General features: G+C 40.6%; 1 protein-coding gene across 2 annotated transcripts in view; it reads right to left on the bottom strand.

Annotated features, from left to right (window-relative positions):
• LOC138201234 (E3 ubiquitin-protein ligase SH3RF3-like) overlaps positions 1-19,035 on the bottom strand; it is a 98,747-nt gene that overhangs the window by 24,870 nt on the left and 54,842 nt on the right. The window contains exons 2-5 of one of the 2 annotated variants that reach the window (XM_069154549.1): positions 13,860-14,135; positions 9,629-9,724; positions 3,266-3,574; positions 2,271-2,386 (exon numbers count right to left, since the gene is read on the bottom strand). In XM_069154549.1, coding sequence (XP_069010650.1) covers positions 2,271-2,386; positions 3,266-3,574; positions 9,629-9,724; positions 13,860-14,135 — 797 coding nt within the window. The remainder of the gene's footprint in view (positions 1-2,270; positions 2,387-3,265; positions 3,575-9,628; positions 9,725-13,859; positions 14,136-19,035) is intronic. The other variant, XM_069154550.1, reaches the window with a different exon arrangement.

Raw genomic sequence — 19,035 nt, 5'->3', positions numbered from 1 at the left:
CTTTGGGGATATCAAAATATTGATCTCTGTGAATATTTTCCTACCAGTGCCATGTCAGGATGGACCTGCTCGTGCGTTCAGGCAGCTGGACGTGAAAAAGTTCCCATTTGGGAAAATCCGACTTTCAAGTTGAGAGGTTTCACAAGCAGTCAACAGGACCGAAACCAGAAAATCTGCTCTTTTTCTGCTGTCAGAACACAGAAAAGTATCCAACAACCTCATCAGCATCCATATAAACCACCCCACAGAGGAATTGGAGCTCAGGAGATCAATATTTTTTGTACACTATATTTCCACACATCTTGATGTTCTTTCATTTTTAACTGGTAACACAGCAAGCGAACCAGGTAGCTGGGATATTTTCAAAGCAAGTAGCCTAAATTTCTTCCTTTTACTACAAATGCTGCCTTATCAAGTGATGTAAAACCTCTTTCTCGAAACTCTACAAATGTTCCCACTTTCCAAGTGTGATATTCCCGGTTCTATGATTATTCAGGTGTTTTCTCACTTTCCCAGTTCCTCATGAAGGCACCATCACAAAACTTTTATACAGATGCATGTAAGCATGTTAACCAGAATTATAGGATTTTGTTACACAGCATGTTATACAGCAATATGAACAGTAACATGACAAAAATAATTGCTTAACAAAGATAATCGGCATGTGGAAATTAATCATTCAGATGGGTCACTACTTTTGTATTGCAGTGTAGTTTGGGATTTCATCTTTTAAATAAATCCCAAAAGATTATTCAAGTAATTTCTCTCTGAGGGAGCAATGTGACCAACAGAGACTGACTGAATGATTTTCCTACCCCAGTGGTGACATATGCTGTACAAGTACCTAATCAATATGTCTTTGTTTATCTCCAAACAGGTTTAACTGATGGACGCGGTATTTAGCATCTTATGACTATATGTTGAGTCTTGTGTATTGTGCCTGCGTTAACATATAAATGAGTTAGTGGTCCTGTCGCTGGAAGACATTCAGACAGAAGACGATAAGACCACAGAGTAAACAAGCCCTATATGTGCTGCCTCCCCGTTGCCATGGTAACAGATGTGGGGACTGTCTCCCATCTCCCCATGGCAACAGCAATAGTTGCCAGGTCAAGATGAAAACGTCTGACCTCATCAGTAGGACAAATCCACTTCGGTTGCATGTGTGTATTAAGTGCATTTGTGTGTGTGTGTGCGTGTGTGTGTGTGTGCGTGCGTGTGTGCGTGGGTCTCTGTGTGTGTACCTAGAGAGCTACTTGGAAGGTGATATTATTAAAACTGACAGTGTTGCTGTGTTTGACTCACATCCTGCAGGACACCAGTTAATAGTAAACAGCAACCACACACACATTTGTACTTCTGTACTTGTGGGGAACCTCGTTGGCATCAACTATAAACCTAATCTAACCTTGGATAAAGTGAGGGCTGAGCAAATGTCCTCTCTTTCCAAAAATAACCTCACCCTCAAGGTCCAAAGCTCAAAATTGGTGCAAACAAAGATGGAGGTTCAAGCGTGCAAACATGTACTAACCTTGAGGATACCTGTGTGTTCCCAGCAATTACCTGGTATATTAATTATGAGGTGAAATATAGAAGTCTTGGTCAGCGCTGGCATGTCAGCAGCCATCTGGATGTGACTTGTTCACTTGCATTTCCACAAGAATGTAATTAAATTTTTGTGGGTGTTTGTCAGGTGTTTTTTGGCTCCTTATTCAGTAAAGAAATTACCAGTCTGTGCAAAGTTGGTGAAATCAATATCAAAGCCACCACCTGGAGCCTTTGTAGCAGAAAATTGTTTATCTTGTGCGTCCAGACTGAGTCACACGACCCGGCTCATTTCTGTGTGGAGTGTCAGAACTTTTTTGACCAAATATTATGCATTTCTTTCTCTCCCCTTTGTCTTGGTTTCCCAATGCTTGTCTCTATGAAAGCACATGAACAGTAAAATCTATATCAGAAGAGGCTGTGGCTATGCTGTTGAAAGTCTTGTTATAAAACAAGCCTCATACAGCTGAGGGAATTGTGTGTAACTGTATTTTTCCTTTTGGAGGGGGATTTCATCCTTGACCAGTGGAGGAGTAAATGTGGTTGCAGAGGTGGTGGAACATGGCCAATATCTCTGGGCACAACAGAGGAAATATTTTTAACGCTGGCAGGAGGCGGGCTGTGAAATCACACTTGGATCTCAGGTACATCTCCACTTGCAGGTGGAAGGAGGGACTGAAAGAAAAAGGGCTGCAGTTCAGCAGTCAGCACTGAGGCGTACTTACATGTTGAGTGGCAGCTGCACCTTGGCATGGGCCAGCAGCTCAGAGGTTATAGATGCCACTTTGGGGGGCACCAGCACCCCTGCCGAGGACGGAGAGGGACCCGGGGGAGATGCATCCTAAATACAAGCAGATACACACAGAAACGGAGTGATTTCCATTTAAAATAAATCCTCATTTTTTAATATGTGCCTGCGGCCTTTTCCGTTTTTGAGTACGCATCCTGGGTATTATTAAGAGACAGCAAAAACCTGTTGAACCCAGGTATGAATACAACCAGAGGCAATAATTGTAAAAGCAATGTGTCCCCAGTCAAAAGCCTTCCAAAAAAAGGAATGATTATATATACATGGAACTGGCACAGGAGGGGATTGAGGAATAGGTTAATAAGATCTAGAGGAAACAAGTGACCGCAGTGAACTTGGGTTTGTAAAGTGTAAAAACATGTCTTGGTGGACAGCCAAGAAACCCGCTGGGGGCCACATGCTGCACATATGTTATACCTCTATCAGTCAATTTGTTGATGTGAAGCAAGACACTAGAGAGCAAAATGTCAAATATATATTCTGTTAAGAAACTGTGACATCATTGCATTTGTTACACTTCATTGAGCCAAATGTCTTTCAGAAGCAGAACATTAACTATCTTGTTGTAAGTGAACATGCTAGGATGAACATCTCGCAATATAGAAGTGCATCATTATAAACATATCAAAAGTGAAGTGCCGTGGTTAATGTAAACCTAAAGCTAATCTTATTACAAGATGAGTGGAAAGCAATTAAGCATATTTACTTAAGTACAGTTTTGAGATACTTGCTGAGTATTCTTATTATTGGTTCTTTACACCTAAAGTTTTACATATTAAACATGATCTGCACCAGGCAACGATACTTCGGCAGATCCTAATGAAATATTTTTCACGCTGAGATATATCTAGTTTTACTCACATAGAGGATCAAAATACCACTACATTTTATATTTACAGTGTGTGCATGCACCTGGATGCGTGCAGCAGCTCTGGGGTCAGAGGAGCTGATGAGGACCGGGTGCGAGATCTCCATGCTGTGTCTGTTGTTGAGTTGGGCGGCCCTCTGGCTGACAGACAGCGCGCTAAACGAATGCCGCTTCTTGGCATTTTTCTTTCCTTCCCCTCTCCGATGGCCAGAGCCGTTTCCATTCGACGGGGAGGCGCTGGGGGAGGGTCCAGGGGTGCAGGGGCCCAACGGGGCCGGCTCAGAGCTCGGACCTGGTGCGTTAGCTGGCATAGGCTTGTCGATTTCCATCAACTGCTTTGCTGTTTCATTTAACTGAGAGGAGAGAAGAGGGAGATGGAGATGGGAAGGGAGAGAGAGAGAGGGAGAGGGAGAGGAGAGGAGGAGGTAAAGGACAAGAGAAAAGACAGTTCAGGTGTAAGATTTCAGAGCTGAGTGGTTCATGTACATAAGACCTCCAGTACACACAAATGTGTTTGTGTGGCCTTTCCTGGAAGCCCTTCAAACCAGCAGCATAATCATCACTTACAACAGCTGGTCTGATGAGACTCCCTCTGTGCAACACTCTCATTGTATCTCTTTGTTAAACACACACATACTCCAGTAACCCAGCACAAAGGTGAACATCCACTTTACTTTAAGACATCAAATATTTCCAAGTGAAAAAAAGTTTTGTCTTAAAGACACGACAGTATTTGATACATGTAAGGATGAAAGAGAAAAGAAAGAAAGAAAAATATAAAGTAATTTATAAAAAAAAATACAGTAAAGCCAAAGTTTTATATTAAACTAAATACCTAATTTCACCCATTTAAACAATTTAATCAATCAAAAACATAAAAGAATGGGAGCCAAGCTTTCTGTCTTCTCAGTTCTGTGATGCTTTCAGGAAAAATATAGCAAACTTAGATGCTAAATCGTTTCTGTTGATTGTAATGGTTCATATTTAAGTTCCTGTAAATTCGGCATACTCATGGCTCTGTTGTTAAGACTGCACCTGAGAATTATATTCAGGCAATAATACAGGATTTAAACTAAGAGCTTATAGAGAGAACAACACAAGGATTTTTACAATAAACTGCACAACACAGAGGTAATGGGCGGGTGACTTGAAGCTCTCTCACTTCACCCCTTCTAACGAGGACCACAATGGAAATAGGCTTTTAGCCTTACTGTGCTTTTATCCTCAACAACTAAAATTGCATGTCAGGACTGGGTGATTGCAAACTCGTATTTACTTTTGGTATTACCCAACGAATCCATCTATCGCTAAGAAGTAAACATTCCTTCTAGCACAGAGCACATAATTAGCTGTATGAATCTAATGGTCAGGTCACAGCCCTGGATTTTAATAATGTACTGAGTGTTGTTTTTTTATTTTACAGAAACTGCTGAGAAAGAAACAACTATTTTAAGTGAACACAGCTCACACTGTTACACAGCATTTTTTGTGATTAATTAAGTTTGATAATGAAAATGAGTATTTAGGTGTGTAAAGTCACAGGTTTCAGGTTCTCTTGCAGCTGATCGTGTATTTATTACAATCCTGTTTTGAGACAGTTATACATGAGGCAAACGTTTAACACTGGAAGCACTAGACATGTAGCTTGTGTATGGATTATTGTGCTGGCAAACAGCAGCTGTAGAGACAGTAAAGAAACCTGTGTTTGAAATTCATGCTCCTCATGTGGTCTTTGACCCGGACGGTATCAGCTCATGCAAGAGGAAAATTTCTTGATGCGGTTCAAATCACTTTTATCACAGCAACTAGCTGCTGTTTCACACTGTAATTCCATGTAGCTTATTAGCAAGAGACAAAGCTTGTTTATCAGTGTAAAATAAACTTGAGAAAATATGAGGACGGATCTTCCATACTGATTTGATGTGTACCTAATGATTTGATTACACAGTTGCAATATTTTATCAATACAAAAAAAAAAACACCAACCCATAAATGAGTTTATTTGATTGTGTTTTCTACTCTGTGGCTGCGAGCATGTCTTTCAGTGTAAATGGAAAATCCATCTATAGTTAGCAATTTTGGAGCTTTGAAGTAGTTTAAGCAGGCAGTGAAGTGGTTTTATTGTTGCATGTTCTGTGTACCATCCCGTTATTCATTTGTTCGGTCATTTCAAGCAACCTGGTGCTCATTATTTCTTCATCGTCCAATGCTCACACTTGTTCTCAGTGTTCCTGAACTAGTTCTGCTGCTTGCTATTCAACTCCCTCCGTCTGCCCAGGCACAAATCATGCAATGGTTGTTACTGTATATGCATATGAGCACCTGACTGAGAGACATTTCACGTTTGTTACAAGTATATGTTTAACACCTGCCTCTGTTAAAGTCTATGTATAGTTAACATTATCTCTGTGGACTTGTTTCTATAGTGTTAAGTAAATATTACACCTACAGTACACGAGTCTGTATATTAAAGTCAACATCCTTTATTGGAGTGATTTTACATTTGGTATTAGTACCAGTCTTAAAATAACATAAAATCTTCAGGCCCATACATACATAACAACACAGACACCCAAACTTAATACATTAACAGACAACATTCGCTTCGGCACAGCAACAAATTTACACCGCAATCAAACCTCTGAATAATCCCAGGAGAGAAAGTCAAGCATTTATTTTTCTCTGTAGTTGTGTGTGTGTGTGTGTGTGTGCGCGTGTGTGTGCGTGTGTGTGCGTGTGTGTGTGTGTGTGTCTGTGACAGTGAGAGAAAGTGTATAGGGCCGCCCCGTCTGGCTTCGGTGTTGGTGATGTCAAATTTCCATATTAATAAATATGCTAATCAAAGCCAAATCATATGCTAATGAGCATGATGGATTGATGCTGCAGATATAACTCAGTTTGCTCTCATGAGGCTGACTAGAGGAAGGACACACACACACACACACACACACACACACACAAGGTCACTTATATGTACTCTAGTTTGTGTCTGCCAAATCATTTAGTAGTTACAGGTCACACACTTAAACACACACTAATGACTCCACTACTATAGTGCCCAGTCATGCTGCAGTGAAAGACATAAGGGTGTGTGTGTTTGAGAGAGGAGAAAGAGAGATGTTATAGAGACAGTTCTTTATTTGGTGCTTTTGGCTGAATGAAATCTCCAAGGTCATCTATTATGTGTTGAGCTCACCGCACTCTGTGTCTTTTGGAGGAGGAGTGTTCTCTCCAGGTAATACTGAGACTCGAGCTGATGAGCTGATCTCTGCACTGCGAAAAGGGTTAGCCAGCAAGATACATGCATGCACTTGCACGCACACACGCGCACGCACGCACACGCACGCACGCACGCACGCACGCACACACACACATAACCAGTGGCAGGTGCGTATGCCAACTCCCTCTTGCTGCAGGGAAACATAAAGTGAGACAGACAGAAAGAACAAGAAACAGAGACAGAGGTGTGTTTGGTATGTGTTGTAATCTTTGACCCAAACTCATCCCAAACCTGTCCAAAACAAAAGAAAACAAGTGAGTCCTGAACCCATCTCCCATCTCCATGAATCAACCTCAGACATGGCCAAAAGCAAATGACATTGAACACAGATTCACCTACGCTGACCTCACACTAACTGTGAGCGCAACTGAACTTATACCATCCAACGCAACCCACTCAGTACACCCACCCAAAGTAAAGTCTGGTACAGTATATTCAAAGGTAATATATAAACTCCAGGTGCATTTAAACTTGATGACCCCATCAATAGCTTTGCATCATCAACCCTACATACCCTGAACCCAACACAAACTAACTCAAAGCATCCACACACGCAATAAATTCAGCTACACTCAGCAAATCAAACTCTTATCTCAGCTTGAAGGGTAAACCTTCTGGCGTAAGCTAATTTAATCAATTATTGTCTTCTCAATTTAATTCCTTTTCCTGGGTTAACAGTGCAGATAAGAAATAAAGACATGCTGATGCAAACTCTTACATAATGTCTTTTATTTTATTTTAAGATGGTTAGATAGGCGCATTATGGTACTGGTCTCAAAACGCATATATTGTATTGGCAGGTAGAAAAGAATCAAGACGAGCACCGAGCTCCGCTGCTGTCCGTGACCTCTCGTGTGAGATGTTCAGCAGCATTGTGTCACAAACGACTACGTTTTGCTTTAACGAGACCAATGCACTTTCTAGGCAAAGGACCCCAGCAAAAAGTACAAAGTTGCAGCCCTTAAAAAGTTGGTGGCACTTTAGCTGCAACATCAAGCAGCAATGTAAGTTGCAGGACGGGACAATCAAATATGTATATATGGCTATTTGTGGGAGATAATCTTGCAACACCATCTGCAAAGTTGTACGTCTTACGAAGAAGTTGGTAACTTCCTTATCACAGAAATCGGACAGGTAAATTATCAAAATCAATACCAGTCTGTGGCCTGTTTTTGTATTTCCTAATTTTGTGCATGAAAATCTGGCGTACGGAAAACAAGCGTATATTTTCTGTACTGGATTTAAAACTAAATAACAGAATAATTATTTGCTTTTTAATTTTCTGATTTGGGATTCTAAATTGAATATGAAAAGGAACAAATGATACACAGATTAGTCAGACAAACACACATATCAGCAGAGGCTCCAGCTGGGCCCTCCTCATTAACTACTCACTTCAGACACACACACACACACACACACACACACACACACACACACACACACACACACACACACACACACACACACACACACACACACACACACTTGACATGTCCCTGTACCCCCGCTGTGTGTCAGAGTGATGGAGAGGTCTAAATTATTGATGCAGCTCTATCTAATAGGAACCCCTGTGTGTGTTTGTCCCCCCCTCGACTCAGTCTGTCTTAATCACCATCATCTAAGAGTCGTTTGGTCAACCAGATAATTTCAGGGACACGACTGTGCAGCCAAGAGTCCAAGCCTGACTCGGCTGCAAACCCACAGGGGAAGGAAACAAGTGCGTTGGGAGGAAAGTATGGTTAAAGGATCACAAAACAGAAAAAAATAACTTGTAGAGCAGTGAATTTATATGCATATCTGTAAAGATGGGGATATTAACACAAGCACGTTGTTGTATTAGTGTTTGTTATTGAGTGTCTCTGTTAATAGCAGAAGAAAAAGAGAAGCAACATAATGTTTAAAAGTAGCATGCAGCTACCCCATCAGTCTCTCTCTCTCTCTCTGTCTGTGTAATCTCCACCTTCATAAATTTCTCCAAGCGACAGTACATGAAGACACGATGTACCTATAGTAGTACACCGGATCTGACCTTATGACAGACGCAAAAATCCTTCCCAGTGTGAGTGACTCTTCTGTCACTTCTGCAGACCTCCTCATTTGTTTTCGAGTGGGCCACTAGAGAATCCCAACAAATTTGCGTTGATGGGGAAAGAAGAGGAGGAAAGACACTTTCCACTATTACATCTTTTTTTTTTTTTTTTTTATCATGGCCTAAAAGCCTTAAATGTGATCCTGAGGAAACGGTATATGGTATTTTTGCAGTTGCGCCGGGATTAAAGTAAACTATATTTCACTCTTGACAGGCATGGCACTATGAAAGAAGGTAAAATGTTTTGGGGTGTTGTGCATTTTTAGCCTTTTACTGAGAGTAAATCCCTTGAAGAAAACTCCCCTTCAGCCAAGTTTCAAACAGCATTACTAATGTTATTTGCATTTCTGGGGCTTTCTGTGTTTGGCTGTGTACTCCTCCTGACAATATGAAATAGATGGTCAGGCAAAGATGTCATAATATCTCACCCTGATATGGGAGCATCGTGTGCCTTAATGCAGTTAAATTATGTATAATGGAGAATAATGAACACACAATATCCTGTACCTGCCATCTGAATAACACTCCAACGATCCAGCCTTGGAATAATAATTGCTATTAGAAATTTTACAACTGTTCATGAATCCGAGGGGAACAGAGAAGATGTAACGATCTCCTCTGATATCCTGACTTTAAAGTGAGGCTCAATGTGTCTCTCTTCTCAGCTATTAAAACCAAGAAATGAATTATACATCACTCGATACGACTACCGGGGAATTTAGACAAGAGCTACATGTATGTTTTCATCCTGGATCAAGAACAAAGCCATGGATTATAGCAGGAGCAGTGCCTTTGGTAACATTGAAAACTGGACCAGAATATAATTTAGCTCAAATATATTTGACATGAGGAAGCATGAATTGATCAGGTGACCATTTAGTCGCTAACGAAAAATAAATTTCACATTCCCTTATAGAACGGACCGTGTTTTCTGCCTCTCCTCAAAAGGTAGCCAGATGACACTGTGAATGATCGGGGTTTTGCTACAACATCATTGTTGCTTTTCCAATTTTTTGTGTACGTGTGTCAGTTTACCTCCACATAGAGGATGGGGAAGATGCCAATCTTGTCTCCCAGCATGCCTTCTGCCCAGTTCTCATCCACTCGCCTGATTACTGTCAGCACCTCATCCTGAAGAGAGAGGAAATGAGTGAGACTACATACACACACAATACCGTGCACTGTGTCTGCCCAAATAATCGATTTTTAGTTTTTTTTTAATCGCTGCAGAAAAAAACTATTTATGAATTGTTTAATAGAGAAAAAAGTGGACAAATTAATCGATAATGAAAATAATCGTTAGTTGCAGCTCTGCCGTGGCAATTTTTTTTCTGTTAACGTAAATATAGATGTTTGTCTTTTTTTTCTGTGCATCCAACCAATGTAACCCAGGCACAACAGGCATTTATGTGCTCAGCAAAGACCAATTAGCTGTCATGACTGCAATCCTGAAAAATAGATAGTCATATATACAGAATACAATATTTATAGTGTGCAGGATTTTAACTTGCAAGATAGGAAAAGAGTATTATGCTTATATGCTTACTTATGTACTTATTTACACTGTGTATTTGAGATAGAGACTTTCCTCTTCCAAAAAACAACCCAAAAGGTCTTTCGTCCAAGCAGCTTATTACAATGTACAGTTATGTTTGAAAGTTAAGCTACAATTAGTGGTCGTATAAATAAGGACAATTTAGTGTCCCAGAATTGTGAAGCAGCTCAGATGTCATCTGTCGTAGCGAGTTTTTCCTTGTTCGAAAGGAAGCAAAATTGGATGGATGGTTTAATAAAAAAATATACTTGGGTACAGGAGACCGCTGTTCACTTCCCGTTTCCAACCACAAGTTTTTTTAAACCATGTTTACTATTGCCACGATGACAAAGGTTGCATAACTTTGAGGAAGCAGTAAGTTTAAAACACAACACTTTTTAAGTCATCAGTTTAACCCAATGCCATATATTTACCAACTCTAACCAAGGTTTTTTTTGTGTCTAAACAATCTTCGCCATCTTGCTGGTTCGGAGCAAAAAGTGACCATGTATGGACGAGCTAGTGAGGAGTGACCAGTGGATCTGACTCAATCTGATTAGAAACCAGAGGACACTATTCCCCGCCCACCTCAAGCGGAAACCTGACTGCACCACAGGCATGTCAATCAAACAGACACAACCCCCAAAACACTGCTTTTTGTGGCCTAATATCTAATTAATGATGGCATTATTTTTAGATGGACCGCCAGAAAACTAATAAGGAGTGATTCCAGCTAACAACACCACAAGAACTTCTGAAAACTATTTATTGACTTAGTATTTCATGAGAGAAGTTGAATGGGAGGCTGTGGAGCCAGAGCCTTTTTGGAGCCAACCCCTAGTGTCATTCAATGGTATTGCACTTTAAGACACCTCAGCATTGGCCCCATTTTTCAGCCCCGGAAGCTACGTCCACTATTATATACAGTTTATGGTCTAAACCTAAACAGGGTTGCTAATTTAAGAAACACTCCTGTGGGTCGCATTTGAGCGTAGAAACAAACAACCTATATGGTCGTATGGGTTGGAGGACTTGTTGCATATAATGCAATATTGCATCCGACACACGGGAAAATATTATGTTGTTCATGACACACACACACACACACACATTTTATCATTAAGTATTTTTCCCTCTGCTGCTCCTCTCCTCACGTGAAGGTCTTAGTTAGACCGTTACAACATGGCAGCAATAATACTCTTAAATGACTGTGTATTAGTCATACTGAGTAATTACTTCTCACACTGAGAAAACAATATCACACACACTGGTTCTGCATGACAACACGCATATAGCACACCACAGGGGCATGTGCTTCTACGTGACTGTATTGCTTTGTGTAATCTTCCATCATTAACCTGTTGATTAGTTTAGCCATAAAACGCAAAATAACGTGAACTATTGATGTCTCTTCTTTGTCTGTTAATCTGGATGTAGAGGAGGGTGTCCTTGTAAGAAGGTATCTATGCTTTGCATTAAAGTGATCTGTCTTAATACACCCTGCACTGAAGTGAACAGTGCACCGTAATTTAATAATGTTTCTTTTCGTCTCTCTGCAGACACACTTGGAGTGCAGAGACAGAGTGGATGTGTCGAGCGTTCAGTGCAAGCACAAATGAGCCTGTGTAACTGCAGGAAAAAAAATGATAAGCTTTGAGGAACACAACAGTACTGAGAATACAAATGACTGTTTACACCAAACCCGACCTGGACACAAACTTCTGGACGACCGAGTGTCTTCACTTTTTATCTCTCCCATCTTTATCCATTCCTTTTCAAAGTACAGTTTTAGGGATACTCTGAGAAATAAGGGGCATATTTGGAAACAGTATATGATGAAGGTTTTCAAAATCACCAGGCTTTAGACATAGAAAACGTATCCACGCTTGCGTGACTATATTCTCAAAAACAGAAAGAGACCTAGTTTAAGAACCCGACAGTCAGGATCGAGGGATAATAAATCCAAGTCTTAAATACGATTGAACTTAACAGATTTCAAAAGACAGAGACAACATTAATAGCAGCAGCATGATGCTCCACCAATTAACAAACTGTCTTGGTCAAATACAGCAGATACACGTCTTTTTTTTTTTTTTGCACCTCCCAGTTCACCGTCTATCTCCTGTAAAAGCACATCTTTCTCCTGCCTCTGTGAAAATACACCACAAACACATTAGAGAGTAACATAATGAGTGCACTCAGGTCTGTTTCAGTATTAGACATTTTGGCACACAGAGTTGAGACCCACAACCATACAAAACCATATGCTACACAGTTACAGTCAATACAATGTGGACCAGGTTGGGCCCCGGATTGAAGTCTCGGTTAATGGGAACAATTCGGCCTCCAGAAGGTGGTTCCTCCCTGACCTTCACTTTGAAAAATGCTTTTAGTATTACCCTCACATCCCACAAGCAGCGAAACCCAATGTGTTGTGGAAAGGTTTCACTGTGGATTTTACTCTGAATTCTGCAACAGTTCACACTTGGACTAAAATAAATTCAAATCCACACGAAAAGATTAGATTAGGCCAGAGTGGAGCGGTAAACTGTCATTTTTCAGGGGAGTTTTTGAGTCTCATCAAGATGTAGATTCTGCTTTGGCATACAAATAGCAGAATATTTGAATACGAGTCGGAGTCAGTTACCAGAATTCTTATTTGAAAAAGTGACAGTCAATGAACTTCAGCCAAATCCTGAAGGAGCCTGGTAAGATTGGTAACATTTGTGGGCAGCAGCTGCTTGCTTCTGTATGTCATATCCAGACTTCAAATACCTCCTATCAAACAAATCAATGAGAAATTCAGTTTTCAAATCAACAGCGGTGTAAATTGAAAGACAGAGTAAGGCAAAACACTGAGTAAAAACTTTAAATAAATAAAAAATCCACATGATGAAACTATAATTCTTCAAAATAGTATGTTATATAATTATATTATATATTCTTTTTTACTTTCTTCCATTAACTCCATTTTATTAATGTGTTGTCTTGGGTTTAATCTTATTTGGTCTTGTGCATTTTATTTCTTTTTTAATTGTATTTTCAAATTACATTTTACCATGTTTTTAAGGGCCTTTATCTTTGTTTTTAAGTGAAGCACTGCATGTAACTTCCCTGCTGTAGAGCACTTTGAGCTTCATTCCTTGTATTAAAGGTGCATGCAATACAAATCAAGTTTAATATCATTATTATTACCAACTTATTCCATATCAAGAGATGCACAACTCTATGTGCCTTCCACACAAGGACAGGTCTATTCTGATTTTAGTGTGAAGTATTTCAGCTGTTTACAGGACTTTCTGGCAGTAACACAATCATTACAATTTTAGATCAAACAATCTGAATTAGTAAGAAGTAGCAGTAATAGAATACAGAATTTGTTTGTTAGCTGTGGACTCCACCAAGACGAGCTTTACCCTAGTTTACATTCCCAGGATCAATCTGAGGACAGTCAGTCCTAATAAATTATTAGTGTCCGACAAAGAACTGACCTGGTTCAACACAAGTGTTCGACTATAGTATTTATGCTGTTGCAAACATACTGTAAATCCCTCAAAGCTCCCCACTAAGTCATCCATAAAGCGTGTTCCTCTTTTAATAAATTTATTCTGTGTCTGATATAAAAACTGTGTCCTCTGGGGAGTGTATGTATAACAGATGTGTGTGTGTGTGTGTGTGTGTGTGTGTGTGTGTGTGTGTGTGTGTGTGTGTGTGTGTGTGTGTGTGTGTTACCTTGCTGAAGGCCAGACAGTCTTTGTCTTGGTCTTTGTCTTTGACCTCAAAGTCATACAGCGCTTTGCCCTGGGGTGGAGTTTGACTCAGGGGACGCAGCAGCTGGATGTAACTAGCAGGCAAGAAGCCGTGGCAGCCGTTGAGCTCACCATGGTACCAGTTGTCATCCACCTTGCGTCGCAGAATGATGATATCACCCTTGGAAAACTGGAGGTCGCCTGGTTCTTTGCCCTCGTAGGAGTAGAGGGCCTTACCGCAAGGCAGCGCTGGGATATTCTGTAAAACACACAGACAAATATTCACTATTGTACAAACTTGCAGAGCATATATCAAAAGAAAACAAAAAGGCTTCAGCTCCTTGTCATAGTAGAGATAACGTGTTTTGTCAGCTGGTAACCGGATGTCACAGATTTAGATCCGAATTTTGGTCGGGTTAGTGTTAAGATAGTGAAGACAAACTGGCATCACTGGGGAGTAAAGCTTTCTGTGGCTAGAGTGCTTGGTTTTGTTTTCATTTTGTCATGTCAAATACAAGATGTTTGTAAGTCTTCAGGTTCCCAAAAAAGCCTTTAAATGAAATGAAATGAAAAACCTTCTAATAGCCACACTAAAACAATAAGCTGCATGAGTAGGGGTCAAAACACCACAACATTAGGTTAGGAACCACGAAATTAGAGCACTTACATGCTGCTGTTCTGGAGACATTTGTAATACGGCAGCCCCACATAGTTAATTAGCATAAAAGGTTAGGTGGCAGGTTTACTTTTGACATAAAAATCTTGCATAGAGCAGCATGGAGTGCATTTTGAGACCTCGACAGAGGATTAAAAGCATTGCTGTGGAACATTAGTGCCACTGTGCTGAAATGATGTGAGATAAGTACACCGCCCAGATCTTGGGGTTGAAAGTTTACAGTGAATATATTCTTCTTATTAGGACGCTAGAAACTGTGCTTGTATGCCATGTCTGGAACAAATTAGTCTGTAATGAGACAAAGAATACATTTAATGGTTTATTATGAATACAATTTTAACATTTGTGATACCCTTACATTGGATACACAAAAACTACTGCACTGATCAGTAAATTAATAAAAAAAATAAAAATAAAAAAGCATAAAGTCTGGGGCAAACAGGTTTTGAAGCAACTCAAAACAGTGGTAAATCCAATATGTTGCAAACTGTTGGCCCTGGAGACAAATTTGTATTGCATGGATAGTTGGATATGTGCTCCAAGGTTCATTTTATTCCCCCCAGCAGTATGTGAGATATGACTGGTTATTAAAATGTTTGCCAGGTAATTGCTGCTCCCACCTTGGGCCAAACATAGTAATTTTGAAAATGCCAAAGCGGTGTGAAGCATGACTCCCTGGAGTTTCATCAAAATCAGATCTCTGGTGTCTCACTTATCACATGTCCAGGACAGACACACTCTGCCCCATTTAACCAACCCAAAGAGATATGTGATGCCATGCTTGAGTCAAAAATGATCAGAAAGTTGCACTTAACTCAACTTGTGTTTAAGTTTGATGAAAAAAACAGAGCTGTATTAATACATTTTCAGCTGACCATTCGCCAAACCTCTCCCTGAACAGTGATTGTCCAATCGAAGATTATCCATCATGTAACTCGACACAGCAGCCATGTCAAGCTTTGTGATGTATCCAGATAACTAGTTTACTGTAGCTACAGACATTTCTGCTTGTTACTTTCAAGACCAAAGACTTTGAATTAGTTTGTTGGGTTAGAGGCTAGAATAATTAAAAAAAAACATCCCATAAGGAAAGTGGAAGGTTTTTGAAAGCTTGGAGAAGTAGGTAATGGTGTAACTTGACATGGCAGCGTTTGTGGTGAAAGGAAGAAAGTTACTTGCATTGAGGTGAAAGAGCCAGACTTGGTTGACCTTGGTTGAAATCGAGTTTGCTTGTTGTGTTAAATGTAAAAAACGTCAGAAGATCTTTTATTTGTCCTTATTGTACTTATAATAGTAACTAGATCTAAATTGTAATACAAGAACAATGCTGTTCCTTCATTTTATTTTTTACTTATTTTTATTTAGTTGTTTACTACCCATCGCACGGATCAGCAACGGGTACACATTATGATGGTTTTCTGGTGACAGGCAGTTTTCACCAAACTTTTAGCACAATATAAAGTCTGTAGCCACGAAGAGGAAATTCATGACATTTTATCTTAACATGGCTTTAAAGCGAGGCTGCTTGAAAAGTCATTTGTCAACCAGCTGAGCAAGCTTGGTGAGCTGTGAAAAATATACTAGCAACAGCTGTCATTTGAGACAGCATAACTAAAAAGATAAGCCTGCTTCGTTTTACCAATGATTGAAATCACCCATTTTTGGAAAAATTAAACCTTTTACTTTTGTCATTGTAACCTATGGTATGGTGAAAGGCAAAGCTTGGCAAGCAGAGCAACAGTAACTAAGGGGATGGGGAGACTATTAAGACATAAGATAAGATCACATTGGATTGAGTTCTTCATATTAGTTTTAGATGTCAGACTGACATTTTATTTTCTAACAAACAAACCAAATTGAAAAGGCTGTGTTTACACTGCAGATGAGATAAAAGCTACATTTCTCTCGTACAAGTGACACAGATATTCATCATCACAGCACACCCATATTTATATTCTCCATCACACACACACACACACACACACACACACACACACACACACACACACACACACACACACACACACACACACACGAATACTGCAGTGCTCAGCGCACATTTAATATGTTGAACATGTTCTGGAGGGCAACTGCTGCTGAAAGGGAGTTTATCTAATAGAAAATCCAGGTAAACAAACAGCAGCGTGTAACAAAAGAGAGAACGCATGAAAGAAAAACAACTTCTTTTCTTTACAGAGATGACACACACACACACACACACACACACACACACACACACACACACGCACACTTACAGACTCACATATACTTCTTTTTTTTTATACGCTCACGTATAACTGATTCTCCCCTGACGCTACACCGATGAGAACAGCCTGAGGCTCCACTGCCTGACTTGACTGCGATCAGTGGTGACGCAATGAGAGGAAACTCAAACAGACACACACAAACAACCAAAGAAATACAGTTCTAATGCTACTTTTACTTTTACTACTGCTTCCATGTGCTGTATATACTACACTTACAATGGTATATCTGCATTGGAGACCTGACGGTGCCCCACATGGTTAAAAGAATGAAAGAAGTTTGTGTCACCTGGATGTCGACTACACTGAATATCCATCTCATTACTAAACGATGGACACTCATTTCCTACTGCAGCCTCCACTCTTTTGGTTTCAGATGTTAACGTCAGGTACTGATGTTGGGTGGTAAAGCTAAGCTAAGGTGTACACTGGATTGAGGTCGGGGCTCTTTACAAGCCAGTCAAGTTCATCCAAACTAAACTGGGAAAGACATTTCTACAGCGATTCCTTCCTCTTGTGCATGACGGGATCCGTTTCATGTAGAAACAGGAAAGAGCCGTCCCTGAGCTGCTGCCACAAAGTGCTGAGAGCGCTGCGAGCAGAAGCAGCAGCCGCTCTGGTGCTCCGTCTGTGTCGACACAGGAGGCATTCAGAAACAGGAGGTCGCCCATGTTTTGGAATAGTTCAGTCCCATACACAACCACATACACACGTTACAAGTGCAAAAACCAGGAAAATAGGCAGACTGTGAAGACAACTGGATCGATTAAGAGCGGAGAGCATCTATTTTGTAAGTTTCAAGAAAGACGGCCGAAAGATAAATGCAGCGGAGATGCTTTCTGTATGAGACTCAGATTTCCCTCAATTAAAAGTAAGGGGGCAAAACATTTTTTACACTTTGTCACCATTTTACTGAGATGTAACTTTAAATGAATTGCCTGAAAGAACATTACCTCAGATAAAAATGTATCTGGGTGGCATTACTTCTCCTGCAAAACAGTTTGCTAGCGCAAATTAGCTGCATATATTGTAAATATAATTTCTAGGAGAAAGCTGTGCAGGGAAGTGGAAGAGCAATACCACTGACTCCTGTTTAGCACTCCTGAGGTTCTTCTTCTGGAGTAACTGGGAGTGAAAGCAAAAGACCACCAAAAGAAGAAGAGTTCCAGTTGAACTGGTGGATGGTGATGATGATGATGATGACGGCGGTGGTGTTGGAGGAGATGTGATAGGAAAAGAACAGTTGCATCAGGTCTCTTTCTCCTTTTCTCTCTGCAAGTCTCACGTCTGATGTTCCTTGTGGCTTCTCACCTGTGCTCCTGCTCTCGCTATTTCCTGCCGTCCCTCTGTGCCTCTTGCCTTCCTCCCTCCTCCTGTTATTTTCACCTTTCTCTCTTCTCCATCCTCCCTCCCTCTGTTTCCTCCTTCACATTTATTCACTCTGCGTTTCTCTTCCACTGGGCTCACAGACTGGGGTGCCAGAGGCGAGGCTGCTGGAGGGCCTCATCTGGGAGCCGCTGTGTTTGCTGCTTGTTTCCGGGTGGAGGGAGGTCGCTGTGCTCTCTGTGCTGGGGGAGGGCAGGGGGGGAGGGTCTAAAACTAGGCTGCTGTGTTTCTCTTCACTGAGCTTCGGGCAGAAGGGTCAGGCTGCATGTAGGAGTTCTACATTTTACAACTGGAAAGACCCCACCTCGATCTAAACAACAGGTCAATCCTGTTTGATGTTGTTGTTCAAACGATGGTGGAGAACTGTGTTTTTCTCTGTTCTTGTCTACTTGTCTTGTCTTCGACTGAGAATCAGGAGATGCCTTCAGCCTTCAAGTAGCTAATAGAAAACCTTCTTCTGGGTTAAAATACTGCCAGCTCAAGATTCAAGATTAATTTATTATTCATTCTTCTCAGAACCAGATGCGGTTCCTGTCAGCCCAACAGCATCCACACCTTAGTGGATTATTTGGTCTTTAAACATTAAATAATATATTAAACCTTGAATTTCCAGGGGAAAAATACAAGACTGCAACTCAGTACTTTTTCCTTTTTTATGTTAACTTTTCTTTCACCTTCAAGCTTTTCTTGTCTGCCTCTTTCCTTCCACCCGCTGTGCTTCTGGTGACCGTAACTGTATTAGTGCTTTCTTAATGTCTCTGCACGACTGTTAAAGCTGTTTAACACATGCACTTATCTGCATAAATATTCCGGCAAGTTTATTTGTTGGCATC

Source organism: Embiotoca jacksoni, unplaced genomic scaffold, assembly GCF_022577435.1.
Source record: "Embiotoca jacksoni isolate LCO1_2020_lvr unplaced genomic scaffold, fEmbJac1.0.p SCAF_2, whole genome shotgun sequence".
NCBI classification, from domain to species: Eukaryota; Metazoa; Chordata; class Actinopteri; family Embiotocidae; genus Embiotoca; species Embiotoca jacksoni.
Note: the sequence above shows the minus strand (reverse complement) of the source record. Positions and strands in the feature narration are given on the sequence as shown.